The 21,858-nt window shown below is 40.7% G+C and overlaps 1 protein-coding gene and 1 pseudogene across 1 annotated transcript; both read right to left on the bottom strand.

The window, feature by feature from the left end:
- Nucleotides 1-564: 564 nt before the first annotated feature.
- Nucleotides 565-3,794, bottom strand: LOC107819482 (putative 3-hydroxyisobutyrate dehydrogenase-like 2, mitochondrial). Its single transcript, XM_016645583.2, has one exon. It carries the CDS (start codon nucleotides 3,661-3,663, stop codon nucleotides 2,755-2,757), a length of 909 nt encoding a protein of 302 aa, XP_016501069.1. The 5' UTR covers nucleotides 3,664-3,794; the 3' UTR covers nucleotides 565-2,754.
- On the bottom strand, nucleotides 858-1,766 carry LOC142182724 (putative 3-hydroxyisobutyrate dehydrogenase-like 3, mitochondrial; annotated as a pseudogene).
- Nucleotides 3,795-21,858: the final 18,064 nt, after the last annotated feature.

Raw genomic sequence — 21,858 nt, 5'->3', positions numbered from 1 at the left:
TCCATCTCCACTCTTCCTAATTCTCCTTTAACCATGTCTCTCTTCTTTCTTCACAATTCAAACCACCACCCTCGGCCCTCCGCTGCAAAACCCTTACCACCACCACCACCACCACCGTCACAACAACCTCCACTCTTCATTCCTCCTACGCCTCCCATTCCCACATCCAACTCTCAGAAAACCTCAATATCCCTCTGATTAATAATATCCTCTTCCATGGAAGCCGGAATTGGTGTCATGGGAACAAAGCTAGGTATGATGAGTTACTTAGAACCTTCTGGAACTGTCATACCTGTAACCGTGGTTGAGTTTCGTGAAGGTAACATTGTTTCTCAGGCTGAAACTGAGGCTAATGTCAACATTTACAATAGGTATACCACATAAGTACTGTTAGCCGGGTCTGAAAATCCAAATTGAGATTACCAAACTTGCCACACTGCTAGTGGCATTATATATCAGAAATGATACCATCATCTCAAATAGCATGGTGCAGTTTAAGCATGAACTGAAAAGTTAGTACAGCATATAGCTGAATAGTATAGGCACCATTAAAATGGAAGGTTATCAGCCTCAAGCTATCAATTGTCAATAAATAGTGGCCCAATTCTGGTGAGTACAGCAAAAAGTTGTAAGGCCAATATCAGCACAGTTTTGTCAAACAAATAGTAATAAAGAAAAGGGCAGGTGCACTAAGCTCCCACTATGCGCGAGGTATTCTTCAATTTTATATCTTCAATGAGGGACAGATTTCAAATAGCCAAAGCTAAACTCACTGATATAGCTGCCACTTCTGCAACTGATTGCAGTTAAAAATGCCCAAGTCAATAAGACCGTTGGCACAAAATAATTTCAAGATCTCACTTGCCATTGATCCTCTCTATAACAGTAATAAGCCCTTGAATACCAAGCTTCCCATCTCCATTAGCTACCATAGCAGAAAACAGCTGCTTGGACAATGCAGCACCACGCAATGCCAAAATATTATCACTCTCCTCCGCTCCAACATCCAAACCCATTCCCAAGTCCTTGACTATATACTCGGTGAACCCACCGGGCCTAAAATCTCTCTCAATCATTTTTTCTCCAAACAACTCCATAATCATAGACCCAGCTGCTCCTCCCTTCACTGCCTCCACAAACTTCCTATTATCCAACCCTGCCTTCTCCACAAACACCAATCCTTCACTCAACCCAAGCAAGCTTCCCCCAGCGACAATCTGATTCGCAATTTTACAGCTTTACCCCTTTCCTGGCCCACCCACAAAAGTCGCCTTTCCCAACACATCAAACAAAGGCTTTAACCACTTCACCACATCCTCATTTCCACCAGCAAAAATTGCCAGTTTCCCTTCTCTCGCCCCAATGTCTGCTCCAGACACCAGAGCATCAACAGTCCAGCAATTCTTCTCACGAGCAGCTTCAAAGATTTGCTTGGCAAGAACTGGGTGGCTGCTGGTGTGATCTATAATGATGCTATTGGGGTTGACAGAAGAGAGCAAACCCTCTAAGACAATTTGTCGAATATCTGATGGGTGACCCAACATAGTGAAAATGACATCAGTATTACGTGCAACATCAGCTGGGGAATCAGCAAGATGTGCACCTTGGGATTTGAGACAAACAACTTTAGAAGGATTGCGGGCGTAGATTGTGACAGAATAGCTAGCAGAGAGAAGGCGAGATGCCATGGCACCACCCATTATTCATGTGCCTATCCATCCTATGCGAGTGTGGGTCGGTTTTATGGGAGCTAGGTAGGAAGTCATCTTCAGGGTTTTGATCTATGGGAAGAAAGAGCTGCAGCCTGCAGAGTGCAGAGACTCAAGTCTATTTGTTCATAGATTGGTTATTAATTTGTCCCTTATATCCGATTGGAAGTGACAGGGTTTAAATAGTACCCTACAAGGTGATTTCTTCCCATCTGTCCAAGTCTTGGTGGATAGAATTACCTAGTACATGTTGCTGGTGTGAGGTAGTAGGTATCCATTGAATTAATTGAGGTACGCCCAAGCTGGCCCGGACACCACGGTTATAAAAAAATCGTTAAGTAGTACTGTGCTCTTAAGAATAAACTAATGTTATTAGGTGGGGCTACTCTGTTTTGTTTGTGTTTATTTAATTCAATCTGGATCTAGATCTTTTAGATCTCATCATATTAAGTGCCCCCTGGTTACATGTATAAGGAATTACAATATTGTATAAAATCCAACATTACCAATGCAGTGTTTAGTTACTTTTTTATAATTGCACAGAATTCAGCATTACACAATACACTATTTGTTGTTGTAGTGGATCAAACTCTACAGTTCATCGGATAATGGGAGGTCCAAATTGAGATTACCAAACTTGCCAGACTGTCAGTGAGATTATTTTTTAATGTACAAATGATAGCATCACTGCAAACAGAAAGGTGCGGTTTAAGCATGAACTTAAAATTTAGTACAGCATAAAAATTAACTGACTAGTGTAGGCACCACTAAAATGGAACGTTGTCACTTATTAGCCTAAACCCATCAATTATCAAGAATAATGACCCGAAATGACTAACCCATATGTTTCTTCTGGTGTGTATAGCAAACAGTTGTAAGTAATGCCAATATAAGCACGATTTTGTCAAACAAAGTACTCTTAAGGTTACCATCTTCAACAAGGGACAGCGAATCCAACTCACCAATATAGCTGCCACTTCAGCAACTGACAGAGGCAAAGATGTCCAAGTCAATAAGAACATTGGCACAAGAATATTTCAAGATCTCACTTGCCATTGATCCTCTCTATAACAGTGATAAGTCCTTGAGTACCAAGCTTCCCATCTCCATTAGCAACCATAGCAGAAAACAGCTGCTTAGACAATGCAGCACCAGGCAACACCACAACATCGTCACCCTGCTCCGCTCCAACGTCCAAACCCATTCCCAAGTCCTTGACCATGTACTCTGTAAACCCACCAGGCCTAAAGTCTCTCCCAATCATTCTTACTCCAAACAACTCCATAACCTTAGACCCAGCTGCTCCTCCCTTAATTGCCTCCACAAACTTCATCTTATCCAACCCTGCCTTGTCCGCAAACACCAATCCTTCACTCAATCCAAGCAAGTTACCCCCAACGACAATTTGATTCGCAATTTTACAGCTTTGTCCCTTTCCTGGTCCACCTACAAAAGTTACCTTTCCCAACACATCAAACAAAGGCTTTAACCACTTCACCACATCCTCATTTCCACCAGCAAAAATTGCCAATTTCCCTTTTCTCGCCCCAATATCTCCTCCAGAGACAGGAGCATCAACAGCCCAACAATTCTTCTCACGGGCAGCATCAAAGATTTGCTTAGCGAGTACTGGGTGGCTGCTGGTGTGATCAATAATGACGCAATTGGGGTTGACAGACGAAATCAAACCCTCTAAGACAATTTGTCGAACATCTGATGGGTGACCCAGCATAGTGAAAATAACCTCACTGTTACGCGCAAGATCAGCAGGGGAATCAGCAAGATGGGCACCTTGGGACTGAAGATGAACAACTTTAGAAGGATTACGGGCGTAGATTGTGACGGAATAGCCAGCGGAGAGAAGGCGAGACGCCATGGCGGCACCCATTACGCCTGTGCCTATCCATCCTATGCGGGTCTGGGTCGGGTTTATGGGAGCTGGATAGGAAGTCATAGCCGGGGTTTTGGATTTGGTTATATCGGAAGAAAGAGATGCAGAGACACCTCTGTTTGTTCAATGATTGGTTATTAAGGTGTCGCTTCTATTTTAACGGTATGCGATTGGAAGTGACAGGGTTTAACTTTAATCACTAAAAATTATTCACTAAGATTTCATGAAGGTAATCATTTAACACCACTCTTTTTTACTACCACCGCACAACCATCATTACACAATTATCACTGCCGCTAGCTTTTTCAGTGTGCTGTATTAAGCAAATATTTCTACATCATGTAAATTAGTATTTTCTCTAATATTCGTAAATACATATCTAATTATTATTTTATTAGAATTTTATAACATCTAATTTTAACAAACTATCTCAATTATCCGGTATTCAAATTTAGATATAACATATGATAGATTAATCCGGAATATATATATATATATACCTCGAAAAATGTGAGTAACAATTAAAGGTGATTTGTGATTTTAAAGATATGTGATTTATTCCAATACTAGTGAATATACAAGTAGTATTAGGTTTAAGTAAGAAGAATTGATGAACCAAACCAGTGTTGTTAGAGCAACGAGGACCTCAAGCTCGATTATCTCGGGGGCCTCGAGGTGAGTTAAGAGCAAATAAAGTATAAACAATAAAGCTGAAGAACAATTGTGGAGCACAGTAAACGAGAAAAGCAGAGTAGAATGTTCTATTGCAGTGAATGAGATGATGTTTACAAATGATTGGGGTCCCCTTTATATAGGAGGGGAAAACCCTAATATGGTACATTCCCAATTATGGTAAAGAATTCTATTGGTACAACTGTATAACAACCTAGTACGGACTCGTACTATTTCGTACAAATCTTATCCCATAATTTATGCCCTGATCCACGTGCCCTTGAGAAATTCCCGCTCTTTCTTGAGTGTCATCGAAATTGTACTGTCCTGGAGGCAGATCATGACGAGTCTCCAATTTGCTTCTCGAGGTGCGCACGTCCCGGCCGGGCTCCATCCTTACTTCGAGCTTCCGAACTCGAGCTCGAGGTATGATCAAGTCTTCGAAATTGAGCTCTCCGATTTAGACCGTATACATATAGTCCTCGTGTTTCTTAGAATGAAATGATATGAAACGATTTAAATTCCTGAAGTCCTTTATGATGGCATCACTCCTATGACGTAAGCGTTGAAATGACCGAAGCGGCCCATTGGTTCTTTTCCCCAAAAGCATTAAATGCATGTCAGAGCCGGCCGACCATCAATATTAATGAACCGTCGCTGCCTTCCTCTATATATATTTATTTTCTCTTCTCATTAAGATTTTTTCCACATTGCAACACCTATTTTCCTCTATATTTTACCTTTTCACCACCAGTTCCTCCGCCGTATTAGCTCAAAACCTCGTCGGTTTATTCATTTCTTCCTTCTTTTTCTAAAGAACCGATGGCAAAAACTTCTAAGCCCGTTCTTCAGAAAGAAGGAACCTCCACTTCTACTTCCCGTCCGGTCGGTGGTAAATTACCGACGCTTCACGAGACCGTACCGAACAATTTTTCCTTGAAAAAGGACTTTATAGTCGAGAACCCTCCCAACGTCCTCGGCCGTCAAGAGCATGCATCGAGATACATAAGGTCAATCGAGAAAAAACACCTCGATGCTGTGATGAGAGAGTGTAAATGGGAAGAGAAGGTCGTTGTGCAAATACCTTCTCGTGAGGAGGACATCACAACTTACGTAGAGAGGTTCCTGAGTGTGTATACATACCCCTTTACGTTGGGTCCCCTCGATCCGCTCGTGCTTGAATTCTGCCGAAGATATCAAGTCACCCTGGGCCAGATCCATCCGTCCTTTTGGCGGATCGTAATAATAATGAGGTTCTTTATTGAAAAGGCCGGGCTTGAGTTCACCCTCAACCACCTCATCCGATTATATCGACCTCAACATTTCCGAGGTTTAATCAAATTCCAATGTCGATCAACCAAGTTCTTCTTCTCCAGTAACGACGAAGACAAGGATCGAGGTTGGATGGGCCAGTTCATCCGGGTGAGGACCGTTGATGTTATTCCCAAGGAGTTCCTGCCGTTCCCCGAGAAATGGAAGTTCGAACGTGAGTGCAATTCTTTGTTTTAGTTCTTTTCCATGAATTTTTCTAAACTTCGTATAATTATTCCTTTCCTTTTTCCGCAGCGGTCCCGTGGATGCCTAATGCAGTCCTCGACCTCGAGGACTGGGTTCGCAAACTAGCTGCTACTTCATCATAAGACAAACTCAAGTGGCGAGACTTCTCAAAGGGCAAGTGGGAGGCGAAACACCATGGTACGCGTCATAATGTTTCTTTCCTTATTAAGAATGTCTTTTTTCATGTGACCTGATTCCCCCATCGCAGGTATTGGTGAGTTCTTCAAGATGAGGCTGCCCCCTCCAGGGGAGGAAGTTGGATCTTCAGCTCCAAAGCCAAAGAAGGATAACAAGAGAAAAAGGTCCTCGAAGATCGAGGACACTCAAAGCCAAGCAGATCCCGCTTGGAGGCGCAAAAAAAGCGTCGTCATCAATGTGGATATTGACTCGATCCACCAGTTCATGGACGATGATGGTGACGAGATGGAGGGTTCAACGTTGGTGAATCGAACCAGGAAATCTTCCAAGGCTATCAAGCCTGCTGAGATCGGGGCCTCTAGCCTCGAGAAAGGAACTTTAAAAGAAAAAGGGGATGAAGGCCCTATATCACCTGACGTGGTAACTGCTTCTCAAACTTCTGGAAATACTCCAAAGGGAGAAAGCTTCGAAACTCCTTTGCCTGAGCAGAGCAGCTCGGGTGAACTCCCCGAGGCCATGACAGTAGGTCATTCCTCGTCATTTCCAACCTTCTCCGAGGATGCCATTAGGGATGCTCAGAACTTGAAGACGTCCGAGCTAGGCGGAGTCTCGAGTGAAAACGAACCCTTCCATGGTTGCTTTGCTGGGGTCGATAAGAGCCGACCCAGCGGATGCGAGCTCAATCTTCGAGGAGGCTCAACGTCTTTGCTCAATTGTAAGTTTTTTGTGGCACTGCAGTTTCTCTAATGCCATACTTTTCTTCTTTTGTCTAATTGAAGACCGAATTGTGTCATTGTGAAACCGAGTTGCGTAGAGCTTCGAATGAGGAGAAAACCCTTAGGCTTCTCCTTGACAAAAAGGAGGAAGAACTGAAGCATCTTCGATCGAAGTTGACCAAAGCTCGTGAATACAAGAGTGAGTTAGAAAAGCAGGTAAACTCTGTTCTGAAAAAATATGGGCTACCTCTCTCGTCTTCGGAGGCTAATGCTTCAATGTCTTAGCTGTAGCAAAAGCTAGATATGATTGGGCAGCTCTGGAGCGAGGTAGATCAAGTTCGCGCCGAGTGCAATAAATGGAAGGCGAAGATGGACACCCTCGTTGTGGCTAAAAATAATGCATTGGCGAAGATATTGTCCCTCGAGGTTCAACTTCGGAATGCTCAAGGGAGCAACTTGGTTCAGGCTGGCTGAATAGCCAAGCTCGAGGTTGGTCTTGCGAAGGCCAAGGCCGAAGTTGTGGAAGTCTGGGCTGAAGCCAGAGAAATACAAACCAAGGCCGATAGGACGGTGGCCATCTATTTGAAGGATGCTACCGATAAGTTGGGGGATGGGGGCTTCCGACCGAGAGAAAAGAAACAATGACTATGCCCGACGCCGATTCCGGAGGGAGACCCTCAAAGAGGTCCATGCTAAGGGCTTCGATCTTTCCGAGGAGATAAAGCAAGCTAAGGCAGATGAGGCTGATGCCAAATTTGTCCTTTCCTCCAACGATGATGATGACGTCGAAGATGATGAAGAGGAGGAGGTTGCCGAAGAAGCTATCCCCGGGGGAGAGACTGGTTCTAGAAGAGGGACAGGTCTGGGGGGGGGAGGGGGGAATGCCCCTTTGGTGTAGGTAGAATTTTTCTATCTTTTTGTAATTTTTTGCTTTGTAGGACTCCTATGTAATATCTTTTTGTATATATAAAAAGGAAATGAGTTTCCTTGATCGTTTGCCTTCAATTTTTCTTCAAAGTTTGCTTGATTTTGATGCTATAATCTTTGAGCATTGATTCAAATTCGGGATAGAGTAGACCCTCAAGTTTTGTGTTTTGATCAACGATCGATAATAGGTTACTACTTAAGGTTCGATCTTCGAGCTAAGTTTTAGCTTGGGACTTTTGAGTCTGAGCTGCGTAAGGTCTCGAGCATGGTGTGCTTCGGCCTTTAAGCTCTTTAAATAGTGGCCCTTAGACTCTTTAGGTTGGCCTTTAGGCTCTTTTAGGTTGGCCCCTAGGCTCTTTAGGTAGGGCCAATTCGGCCTCTAAAATGGCTATAAATTTTTCCCTCTTTCTGGCTAAAGACTTAGCGGAAATTTTGGTATGCCTTAGCATGTATTTTTTTTATTCATATTCGTTTGATTTTTTCGAAGATTCGATTGATTGGAACCTCGTTTGTAATTTGATATGCAACGTTAATCGAATATCTCTTGAGGTTTTTTTGAAGGCTGATGTTATCAAAGCCTTCGCATTATTCGAGGGCTGATTTTATCGAAGCCCCTTATAATTTGCTTTTGCCGATGGTAGCCTGATTTAATCGTTTTTTCAAAGTATTTGAAGGCCTTTAGTTTTATAACGGTAGTCGGACGTCTCTGAGCCACATTATTTCGGCCGTAGCCTTTAGTCCCCGAGTGTGATGACCTTGGACTTAATATCGATGGGATGCCTCTTTGGGGTCTTATGAGCTCGAGTGTGCCTCTTTGAGGTCTTATTAGTTCGAGTGTGCCTCTTTGAGGTCTTATAAGTTCGAGCGTGCCTCTTTGAGGTCTTATAAGTTTGAGTGTTTGATGACTTGATGTGTCGACTGCCGATGACAGTCCCCGAGTATCCGGGTGCATTTTTGGCCCTTGAGTCGTTTCATGTAGGAATATAAATGTGGAAATAGTGGACTCTATTGAGACACAAAATATTTCGATATAATAAGAATGCTTCTTCAAATGATTGATGCATGCGTTCATGTTTTGTCGTTGGGGGCTTGACTATTCTACATGGACACAGTTTATTTGACCGTTTGGCCCATTACAACATTCTCCTATCGAGGCCCTCCCATGAATTGCTTTCTTCGAGAATACGACCTCCAAGGTTGATGCCACCCAGTGTTCGAGGTTGATTGAAAAGAAGCCTTGAATACTTGTTGAATATTCCTTAGGTAGCATATAGGTTTTGCCTCTTTAAAAACCTTGCCGGTAAAGCCCATTTGGGATAAAACCCAATCTAAGGGAAAATGAGTGCAACGCATGCTTTAAAACCCAAGGTCTTCGGGCTGAAAGGTGCTTCAATGTTTCCAATCGAATATCTGTAATGAGTTAGTTATAAATACGAGTGGAAAAAAGGGGAGAAGGTCATACCTCAGCAGTAATAGCGTTTGAGCAATGATATATTCCAATTGTTTGGTAGTTGTTCGCCTTCCATTGTGCTAAGTTTGTAGGATCCTTTCCCTACGACTCCGAGGACACGGTACGGTCCTTCCCAATTGGGGCCTAGTTTCCCTTCGTTTGGGTCTCGAGTGTTGAGAGTGACTTTTCTTAGGACTAAGTCCCCGACTCCGAAATATTGAAGGTTCGTCCTTCTGTTGTAATACCTTTCGATCCTTTGTTTTTGCGCAGCCATTCGAATTAATGCGGCCTCACGTTTCTCGTGTAGTAACTCGAGAGAAGTGTTCATGGCTTCGTGGTTCGAGTCCTCGGTGGTATATTAAAACCTGACGCTAAGTTCTCCGATTCGACTAGGATCAATGCTTCGGTCCCCATATACTAAGGAAAACGGGGTCTCCCCCGTGCTTGACTTTGACGTCGTTCGATATGCCCATAGCACCTTGTGCAATACTTCTCTGCATTTCCCCTTTGCATCATTTAACCTTTTCTTTAAGTTTCGAATGATGGTTTTGTTTGTGGACTCAGCCTGACCATTTGCACTTGGGTGGTAAGGCGTTGATAGAATCCTTTTGATTTTATGGTCCTCGAGGAATTTTGTCACGTTGTTGCCGATGAATTGTTTCCCATTGTCACATACTATTTCGGCAGGTATCCCGAACCGACATATGATGTGGTCCCATATGAAGTCGATGACTTCTTTTTCTCTTATCTTCTCAAAGGCCTGCGCTTCTACCCATTTTGAGAAGTAGTCAGTCATAAACAAAATAAATTTAACTTTACCTGGCATTGTTGGTAGGGGCCGGCAATATCCATCCCCCATTTCATGAATGGCCACGGGGATAGGACTGAATGGAGTTGTTCACCGGGTTGATGGATCATCAGTGCAAATCTTTGGCATTTATCACACCTTCGAACAAACTCCTTGGTATCCCAATAATACCCCGCCATGATCACCTTGCGAACCAAAGAGTCGGTACCAGAATGGTTCCCACAAGTGCCCTCGTGGATTTCTCGTAATATATAATCGGTGTCCCCAGGTCCCAAGCACACTTCCAGTGGTCCATCGAAGGTTCTTCTATACAACGTTCCATTTTCACCGAGTGAGAATCAAGTTGCTTTGGCTCGAAGTGTTCTCGACTCTTTTGGGTCCATGGGGAGCTTCCCATACTTCAAGTAGTCGATGTACTTATTCCTCCAATCCCACATTAAATTTGTTGAATTAATTTCTGCATGGCCTTCTTCGACCATCGACCTCGATAGTTGGACGACATTCCCCGGGATGATATCATCTTCTTCAACCGATGACCCCAAATTTGCAAGTGCATCAGCCTCACTATTCTGTTCTCGAGGTACATGGTCTAGTGTCCATTCCTTGAAGTGGTGCAATGTCACTTGAAGTTTGTCCAAGTACCTCTGCATTCGATCGTCCCGAACCTCGAAGCTCCCGTTTACTTGATTTATTACCAAAAGGGAGTCACACTTTGCCTTGATGACCTTTGCTCCAAGGCCCTTGGCTAGTTTGAGACCTGCAATCATGGCCTCATACTCGGCTTCATTGTTAGTTAATTTAGAAGTTTTGATATATTGCCTAATGACACTGCCCGTAGGCGATTTTAAAACGATGTCGAGCCCGAATCCTTTCACATTCGAGGCACCGTCTGTGAAGAGGGTCCATACCCCCGATGACGTACCCGTTTTTAGCAAGAGTTCCTTTTCTACTTCGGGTACGAGGGCAAGCGTGAAATCGGCCACGAAGTGTGCCAAAATTTGAGATTGAAAATATGGTTTTAATTTCCTAGATGCGCTTGTTAATGATAGAGCTAACTTTTCCAAATGTGGGTACCTAGTTTCAGCATCTCCTAGGGTCCAATACACATAATAGACAGGAAATTACGTACCTTTCTCTTCTCGAACCAGCATGCCACTTACCGCCACCTCGGACACGGCTAAATACAAGTAGAGTGTTTCATCCTCCTTCAAAGTATGGAGCAGGGGTGGGCTCGAGAGATACCGTTTTAATTCTTCCAAGGCTTGTTGGCACTCCGGAGTCCATGCGAAGTTGTTCTTCTTCTTGAGTAGGGAAAAGAAATGATGGCTCTGATCTGATGACCTTGAGATAAATCGACCTAGGGCAGCTATCCGTCCGGTCAGCCGTTGTATGACTTTCACATTGTTCACTATGGTGATTTCCTCGATGGCTTTGATTTTATCGGGGTTGACCTCGATACCCCTGTTCGACCCCAAAAGCGCATTTCTCGGGGTTGAGCTTCATGTTGTACTTTCTTAGGATATGGAACGTCACCTGCAAATGGGTCAAATGGTCCTCTGCATGCAGGGACTTAACTAGCATGTCATCAATATAAACTTCCATGGATTTGCCTATTTGATGTTCGAACATCTTATTAACTAGGTGTTGATATGTGGCTCCTGCATTTTTTAGCCCGAAGGGCATTACATTATAACAATACGTACCATACTTCATGATGAACGAAGTCTTTTCCTGGTCCTTCAGGTGAATTTGGTTGTACCCGGAGTAGGCATCGAGAAAAGTAAGGATCTCGTGGCCGGCCGTAGCATCGATCAAACGATCGATGTTGGGCAATGGGAAAGAATCTTTAGGGCATGCTTTGTTCAAATCTTTGTAGTCTACACACATTTTAAGTTTATTTCCCTTTTTAGAGACTACCACTACGTTAGCCAGCCATTCGGGATATTTTACTTCCCTAATGGATCCTATTTTGAGAAGTTTGGTTACCTCTTCTTTGATGAATGCATGCTTTACCTCGGACCGAGGTCTCCTTTTTTGCTTAACCGGTTTAAATCTGGGATCGACACTTAGTGGATAGGTATTTATTTCCGATATGATCCCTGTCTATCTAAGTGGGACCAGGTGAAGCAATCAATGTTATCGATAAGAAATTGAATGAGTTTTTTCCTGAGTTCGGGGGTTAACCCCATCCCTAGGTGTACCTTTCATTCCGGAAGATGCTCGAACAATATGGCCTGCTCGAGTACTTCGACCGTGGAATTCGTCGCATCTGATTCCTCGGGGGCAATAAAGGCTCGGGGGATGAGGAAATCTTCTTCTTCGTCCTCGACCACCTGTTCATCGAACACCAGTCCCTCAGGCTCAACCGAAGGTATGGGCTGTGATTGCTATTTGGCCACCTGCTCGTCCTTTGACTTTTCCAATATGGATGGTATCGATACTGGTGCCAAGTCATGTACTGCAAACATCTCATTAGCTGCATGTTGCTCTCCATATACTGTTTTCACGCCATCCTTTGTTAGGAACTTCATCATTTGATGAAGGGTCGATGGCACTGCCCTCATGCTATGGATCCATGACCTTCCAAGCAAAGCATTATACCTCATGTCACCTTCGATGACATGAAATTTAGTGTCTTGTATGGTTCCGGCCACATTGACTGGGATGATAATTTCTCCCTTCGTTGTTTCACTTGCCATGTTGAAGCCATTCAAGACTCGAGATGTTGGTATGATTTGATCGAGCAACCCGAGCTGCTCCACGACCCTTGACGTGATTATATTTGCCAAACTACCTTGATCCACGAGAACACCTTTAACTTGAACTTTATTTAAAAGGATAGAAATTACCAGTGCATCGTTGTGAGGCTGAGATAAGGCCTCGATGTCTTTCTCGATGAATGTGAGGGTGTCCTGGGGCATGTAGTCTCGAGTCCGTTTCTCCCTTGTAATGAATACTTTGGTACGTTTGAATATAGGTCCTTGTGGAACGTCGACTCCACCGATGATCATGTGAATGACATGTTGAGGTTCTTCAGGTTCATTTTTCCTGTTTGTATCTCTTTCTCAAAAATGGTTCTTGACCTCGTCGCTGAGAAATTCACGAAAATGCCCCTCGTTGAACAACCGGGCTACCTCCTCTCTAAGCTACCTGCAATTCTCGGTCCTATGCCCATGAGTACCATGATACTTTCACATCAAGTTAGGGTTCATCTGAGAAGGATCGGTCTATATAGGCTTGGTCCATATAGTATCTCTAATTTTGTCAATGGCTGAGACGATACCTAAGGCATTGATGCTGAAGTTGTACTTCGATAATCCGGGATCCTCTGCCGGTCCCAAGTGCCTATCAAACCCGGTTTTGCTCATGAGTCGTCGGGAACTTTGACCTCGATCTGCTCTTCGATCTTTCGAGATATTTTACACCTTGAAATGTTCCTTCGATCCTCGACGTATGGATGATACCTTTCCTTATTCGACCTTGACCACCTGTCTGCATTTCCTGACTCCTTTGCTAATAACATGCTTGGATAAACTGAGCCCGAGGGGGCTCCCAACTGGTCATCCTCAACCCTAATTTTTGATTGGTACATGTTATGCACATCAACCCAAGTCACGGCAGGATACTCAATCAAGTTATGCTTTAGCTGCTTCGAAACTATGGAACTTCGTTTATTTAGCCCCTAAGTGAAGGCTTGTACGGCCCAGTCATCGGAGACCTGTGGTAACTCCATTTGTTCTAACTGGAAGCGGGAGACAAATTCCCTCAGCATCTCGTTCTCCTTTTGCTTTATTTTGAATACATCAGACTTCCTTGTTGAGACTTTTATGGCACTGTGCCTTTACAAATGAGTCTGCCAACATGGAAAATGAATCAATAGAGTTTGGGGGTAAGTTATGGTACCAAATCATGGCACCTTTAGATAGAGTTTCCCCAAACTTTTTTAGCAAAACAGACTCAATCTCATCGAATTCCAAATCATTTCCTTTTATGACACAAGTATATGTGGTGATGTGCTCGTTGGGATCAGTGGTCCCGTTGTATTTTGGGATGTCTGGCATCCGAAACTTCTTCGGGATGGCTTCAGAGCCGCACTCTGGGGGAATGGATTTTGCACGAACTTCTTCGAGTCCAGTCCTTTCAAAATCAGAGGTGCTCCTGGTATTTGGTCGACCCTCGAGTTGTATGTTTTCACCTTTTTGTCATTGTCCTCAATCCTTTTTTCTCCTCACTCGATTCTCTTCGTGAGTTCCTCGAGCATTCTCATGACAGTGGGGTCAGTTCCCGAGCCGTTGTTGCTTGATCTCCCCGGGGTTGGCTCAACACGATGAGCGATTTCTGGCCCAGCCACGCTCGAAATTTTTTGCTGACTTGGCAATTGGGCGATAGCAACTTGCTGTGCTTGCAACATCTCAAAAATCATTTGCAGACTAACTTTTTTCTCTTTGAGCCTGTGTCCTTTGAGTGTCAGGTTAATCCCCTCCGCGTACTCTTCCTTCGACATCAGTGTCCAAATCGACGTTTACGGCAATGTGTGAACCAACATCGACAGGTTTTGGTGCTGGTGCTACCCAGGGTTTAGCGGTGGCACACTGGTCCTTGCAGCTGTTGCATTGTTTTCTCCATGGGATCCGAGACCGTCGTTTCCCTGCATGGGTGCGTTTGCTGAGCTAGACATATCTTAGCCTGAAATCAAAGAATCTTTGACAAGAAAAAGTGTAAAGAATAACGTGTGTTATCAGAAAACTAGCACTAAAATAATCACTATTATCTTTAGCCCCACGGTGGGCGCCAAACTGTTTACCTCGAAAAATGTGAGTAATAATTAAAGGTGATTTGTGGTTTTAAAGATATGTGATTTATTCCAATACTAGTGAGTAGTATTAGGTTTAAGTAAGAAGAATTGATGAACCAAACCAGTATTGTTAGAGCAACGGGGACCTCGAACTCGATTATTTCGGGGGCCTCGAGATGAGTTAAGAGCAAATAAAGTGTAAACAATAAAGTAAAAATAATAAAGCTGAAGAACAATTGTGAAGCACAGTAAACGAGAAAAAGAGAGTAGAATGTTCTATTGCAGTAAATGAGATGATGTTTACAAATGATTAGGGTCCCCTTTATATAGGAGGGGAAAACTCTAATATGGTACATTCCCAATTATGGTAAAGAATTCTATTGGTACAGCTATATAACAACCTAGTACGGACTCGTACTATTTCGTACAAATCTTATCCCATAATTTATGCCTTAATCCAAGTGCCCTTGAGAAATTCCCGCTCTTTCTTGTGTCATCGAAATTGTGCTGTCCTCGAGGCAGATCATGACGGGTCTCCGATTTGTTTCTCGAGGTGCGCACGTCCCGGCGGGCTCGATCCCTACTTCGAGCTTCAAAACTCGAGCTCGGGGTATGATCAAGTCTTCGAAATCGAGCTCTCCGATTTAGACCGTATACATATACATATACATGCATATATATACATACATATTCAGATATATATACATATATATATCTAGATTTGACATCTTAATTTTAAAATAAAACGAATAGTAGTGTCCAGAGTGTACATTTTGGAATATTGGATAATGTTCCAAGCACTTTGGTAGTAAAACATTTTTGCCTATGTGATGGAAATTCAGTGTTTTTGCAGTTTTGCAACATTTCTAACTAATTCTGTTGGATCCAATTTTGTAACATCGTAGATTTAGAGGCAGTATAATTTAGTTTGAAAATGAGATAATTTTTTTTTATTTTATTTATAACTATAGGCCGATGCCCTTGCCCTAAAATTTGCAGGGAGAAATTCAAAATTAGCCAGATTTACAAGTGGTCATTCAAAAATATCCATAGTTTCAAAAGTAATCAAAATTTAGTCACTTTTCATGTAAAGATAAATTTGAACGAAAACAATGTTCAAAATCAGGAAAAATACTCCAACATAATATACTGGAGTTCCAGTATAATATACCGGTCCAGCATAATATACTGGAGTTTGGAGCACCGGTGCTCCAGTATATTATACTGGAGCCAGCAAAGTATACCGATCCAGCATAATATGCTGAAAGCTCATATATATGTGCACAAAACTCTAGTATATTATGCTGGACCGATCTCTGTTGCAGCAAAATAGTGGCTATTTTTCAGTGACTTGGCAAATGCTGACTATTTTTGAATGACCAGTTCGAAAACTGGCTAGACCGTGCTATTTTTACAAAATTTGCAGAAACATCCTCGAGCATCTTTGCCTTTTAATGTTTGCAGACTAATAGTAAAAAGCCAGAAGTGTTATGAATAGTTTGTACATTGGATGCTACATTGGATGCCCATGTTGTGAATAACTTAAAGAGCCCATGTTGTGAATAACTTAAAGATTAAATCTCCTACTTTATTTCCATCATCTTTACTTTTTATGCCTATAAAAGGCCATGTAATTGCAATGGAAAGATACACCAAAGTGAAAGAAGAAAACATTTCTCCCTTCTTTCTATCTCTTCTTATCTACATTTTACTGCATTGCTTTTATTTTATAACATGTTATCAGCACAAAACTCTAATTTTATTCTTAACTCCCGCTAAGTTGAACCATATTTTATTAAGGTATATATCATTATAATCATTTTATTTATGACAGTACATATCATATGCTCATTGTTTGTAGATTACTTGTGCGCTTGGGCATCTTAAATAGTTTAAGTACATTGTAGTGATAAAATAACTATTTCCTTCCGTGCTCAACTCTTAGAGGACCTCAAAGTCATCAAACTAGCTATGCACTAATGTCATACTTATAATATTCATGGACTCCCTGGATCAAAACATATCTTTAAGGCATTTTGAAGAACTGTGAGAAATGAATTGACAAGCAATAATTTTATAGTTTAATTACTTTATATTTATTGGAACATATAAATAATGTTAGTGACGTTCAATTCTATTAACACATATATATCAATAATATAAAGTGAAATGAAACAAGTATGTAATTTCTACTTTATGGTAAGAATAAAATGAAATAGTAGATTGTTAACATGATATAACTCTATTTTCATTTCTTTTATATTAATCGTTTTGTTTTCATTAATTATTTACTATTATAATTATTTCTCTAACTTATTCATCTTTTATGATAGTTTTCACTATGTCAAATTTATCAAAACTTGAATTTGTGGCACTTGACATCACCGGGAGGAACTATTTATCATGGGTCCTTGATGCTGAAATTCACCTTGACGCTAAAGGTCTTGGAAATACTATTATACAAGGAAATGAAGCATCAAATCAGGATAAAGCGAAGGCCATGATTTTCCTTCGTCATCATCTACATGAAGGGTTAAAAACTGAATATTTAACCGTAAAAGATCCACTTGAATTATGGATTAATTTGAAGGATCGATATGACCACCTAAAACTTACGGTATTACCGAAAGCTCGGTATGAGTGGATACATTTAAGGTTGCAAGACTTTAAAACCGTAAGTGAGTATAATTCTGCTATCTTTAAAGTAAGTTCTCTATTAAAATTATGTGAAGACACTATCACAGATGAGGACTTATTGGAAAAAAATATTTTCTACTTTTCACGTTTCAAATTTGGTTCTACAATAACAATACTGTGAAAAAGGTTTTAAGAAATATTCTGAGTTAATCACATGCCTACTTGTGACAGAGCAGAATAATACTCTATTAATGAAAAATCATGAAGCCCGTCCCACTGGGTCAGCTCCATTTCCGGAAGTGAATGTTGTAGCAGCATATGATAAGTTTGAAAGAAAACAAAATAATTACCGTGGTCGTGGACATGGTCGTAAACATGGACGTGGCAGGGGGCGAAACAATTATCGTCATTATGGTGGAAATAAATTGGAGAACAATAAGGGTTCTCAAATTAATCATTCAAAAGGTAAAACTAGTATGTGTCACCGATGTGGTATGAGAGGTCATTGGGCACGCATTTGTCGTACGCCAGAACATTTTGCCAAACTTTATCAAGCCTCCCTCAGGAAAAAAGAAAATAATGTGAAGGCACACTTGACCTTTCAAAATAATGATGATGAAGCATGTCCCTCAAACAAATATGATTCTAAGGCACATCTTGCATATAAAGATGATGATTTTGAAGGCCTAACAAATATTACTCATTTAGAAGTTGGAGACTTCTTTGAGGATATTAACTGAAGAACTAATCATCTTACTGGGGAATGAAGCTATAAAAGTTGTTATTTCTATATTTGCAACTAGTTTATTTTTCTTGAGTGTATTTTCCTAATGCATCATGTGTTGCTAGTTTCTACATTCCTAATGTATTTCTTAATGTTTTTTTTTCTGCTTGTCTTTCATATTTCTTATGATGTATTATTTGTCTTTTTTTATGAAGAATATGAAAATTCCCCAGTCTTCAATTGGACTCAAGATTAATAAAGATGATATATGTCTTCTGGATAGTGCTACAACACACACTATTTTAAAAGATAAGAGATATTTCTCTTATTTGGTAATGAAAGAAGCGAATGTTAATACAATATCCGGTAGTACAAGATTAATTGAAGGTTCTGGAAGAGCCAATTTATTACTACTAGGAGGAACAAATTTGGCTATTGATGAAGCACTATATTGTAGTAAATCTCAAAGAAACTTATTAAGTTTCAAAGATATTCGCCAAAATGGCTATCATATTGAGACTACAAATGATGAAAAGATTGAATATCTTTATATTACTACAATAATGTCCGGTAAATAATATGTGCTTGAAATGTTACATGCTCTTTTCTCCGGCTTATACTACACAAGTATTAGCAGGATTGAAACACATGCCGTAGTAAACGAGAAGTTTACTAATCAAAATAATTTTATTATTTGGCATGACCGGTTGGGCCATCCTGGTTCTAATATGATGCGTAAAATAATTGAGAATTCACATAGACATGCAATGAAGAATCAGAAGATTCTTCAATTTAAGGAATTCTCTTGTGCTGCGTGTTCTCAAGGAAAATTAATTGTTAGACCATCAACTATTAAAGTTAGGATGGAATCCCCTGCATTTCTGGAACGTATACAGGGTGATATATGTGGGCCCATTCACCCTCCATGTGGATCATTCAAATATTATATAGTTTTGGTAGATGCATCTACAAGATGGTCACATGTGTGCTTACTATCAACTCGCAATATGGCATTTGCGAGATTGTTGGCTCAAATAATAAAGATAAGAGCACAATTTCCAGATTATGCAATTAAGACAATTCGTCTTGATAATGCTGGTGAGTTTACATCCCAAGCCTTTAATGATTATTGTATTTCAACTGGGATAACAATTGAGCATCTGGTTGCTCATGTTCATACACAAAATGGTCTAGCAGAATTATTGATCAAACGCCTCCAATTAATTGCTAGACCAATGCTTATGAGAACAAAACTTCCCATTTCAGTATGAGGTCATGCTATTTTGCACGCAGTAGCAATTGTGCGGATAAGGCCCACAAGTTATCATAAAGTCTCCCCATTGCAATTGACTTTTGGTCAGGAGCCAAATATTTCCCATCTTAGGATCTTTGGTTGTGCGATATATGTTCCAATTGCTCCACCACAACGCACAAAGATGGGTCCTCAAAGAAGGTTGGGGATATATGTTGGATATGAATCTCCTTCTATTATAAAATATCTAGAGCCGATGACTGGAGATTTATTTACGACAAGATTTTTTGATTGCCATTTTGATGAATCAGTATATCCAACATTAGGGGGAGAAAATAAGCAGCTAAAAAAAAGATAGATTGGAATGCATTATCACTGTCTCATTTAGATCATCGAACAAATCAATGTGAACAAGAGGTTCAAAAGATTATTCATTTACAAAATATTGCAAATCAATTGCTAGATGCATTCACTGACCTACCAAAGGTGACTAAGTCACATATTCCAGCTGCTAATGCTCCAATTCGAGTTGATATCCCGGCAGGACAATTAATTAAAGCAAATGAGTCTAAGCTATGCTTGAAACGTGGTAGACCAATCGGTTCTAAAGATAAAAATCCTCGAAGAAGAAAAAGAGCAAGTGATCAAAGTGAACATAACACAGAGGTAGTGGCTCAAGAAGAGCCCCAAGACGTAACAAATGATAAGATCTTAGGGGAGGTCCATGTACCTGAAAATAATGAGAACGAAGAGATATCAATAAGTTACGTCTCAACCGGGAAAAGATGGAACCGAAATAATATTGTTATCGATAACATTTTTGCTTATAATGTTGCTGTTGAAATAATGCAACAAGATGAAGATCTTGAACCAAAATCTATCAATAAATGTAGACAGAGAAATGATTGGCCAAATGGAAAGACGCTATCCAGGCAGAGTTAACTTCACTTGGAAAACGTGAAGTCTTCGGGCCCATAGTTCGAACACCTGAAGGCATAAAGCCAGTAGGGTATAAATGGATTTTTGTGCAAAAACGAAATGATAAAAATGAAGTTGTTAGATATAAAGCGCGACTTGTGGCACAAGGGTTTTCCCAAAGGCCTGGAATTGATTATATGGAGACATATTCTCCTGTAGTGGATGCTATCACCTTCAGGTATCTCATAAATATGGCAGTACAAGAAAAACTTGATATGCATCTAATGGATATTGTTACAGCCTATTTGTATGGATCATTAGACAACGAAATTTTTATGAAAGTACCTGAGGGATTTAAAGTACCAGAAGCATATAAAAGTTTTCGAGAAACTTGTTCAATAAAGCTTCAAAAATCTTTATACGGATTGAAACAATCAGGTCGTATGTGGTACAATCGCCTGAGTGAATACCTGTTGAAAAAAGGGTACAAGAATGATCCAATTTGTCCTTTTGTCTTTATAAAAAGGTCTGGATCTGAATTTGTTATAATCGCCATGTATGTTGATGATTTAAATATCATTGGAACTCCTGGGGAGCTTCCAAAAACAGTAGACTGTTTGAAGAAAGAATTTGAAATGAAAGATCTTGGAAATACAAAATTTTGTCTTGGTCTACAAATTGAGTATATGAAAGATGGAATATTTATCCATCAATCAACATACACCGAAAAGATTTTAAAGCGATTCTATATGGATAAAGTATATCCATTGAGTACCCTGATAGTTGTGAGATCACTTGATATAAAGAAAGATCTATTCCGACCTCATGAAAATGATGAAGAGCTTCTTGGTGCCGAAATACCATATCTTAGTGCAATTGGGGCATTAATGTATCTTGCCAATAATTCCCGACCAGATATAGCTTTCTCAGTAAGCTTATTGGCAAGATTTAGTTCTTCGCCAACACAAAGACACTGGAATGGTATTAAACATATATTCAGATACCTCCAAGGGACCATTGATATGAGTTTATTTTATTCAAATGAATCCAAGCCATCATTGATTGGTTATGCAGATGCAGGATATTTGTCTGATCCACACAAAGGTCGATCTCAGACAGGCTATTTATTTACAAGTGGAGGTACAACCATATCATGGCGTTCGACAAAACAAACTATGGTTGCTACTTCTTCAAATCATGCAGAGATAATAGCCATTCACGAAGCAAGTCGAGAATGCGTTTGGTTAAGATCTATAACTCAACACATTCAGCAAACATGTGGTCTTTCTTCGAAAGAGAATATTCCAACAATATTGTATGAAGACAATGCTGCATGCATAGCTCAATTGAAAGGAGGATATATCAAAGGAGATAGAACAAAACACATTTCACCGAAATTCTTTTTCACTCATGATCTTCAGAAGAATGGTGAAATAGATGTACAACAAGTTCGTTCAAGTGATAATTTGGCTGATCTGTTCACTAAGGCATTACCAACCTCAATATTTGAAAAGCTGATATATAAGATTGGAATGCGTCGTCTTCGAGACATTAAGTGATTTTTCATCAGGGGAAGTAACTACACGCTGCATTCTTTTCCTTAACCAAGGTTTTGTCCCACTAGGTTTTCCTGGTAAGGTTTTTAATGAGGCAGCAAGCAATGC

The sequence above is a fragment of the Nicotiana tabacum genome, chromosome 7 (assembly GCF_000715075.1).
Source record: "Nicotiana tabacum cultivar K326 chromosome 7, ASM71507v2, whole genome shotgun sequence".
Taxonomy (NCBI): domain Eukaryota; kingdom Viridiplantae; phylum Streptophyta; class Magnoliopsida; order Solanales; family Solanaceae; genus Nicotiana; species Nicotiana tabacum.
Note: the sequence above shows the minus strand (reverse complement) of the source record. Positions and strands in the feature narration are given on the sequence as shown.

What these genes read in the sequence shown, in the direction of transcription:
- LOC107819482 (XM_016645583.2), bottom strand. Translation starts at nt 3,663, where the DNA reads ATGACTTCCTATCCAGCTCCCATAAACCCGACCCAGACCCGCATAGGA.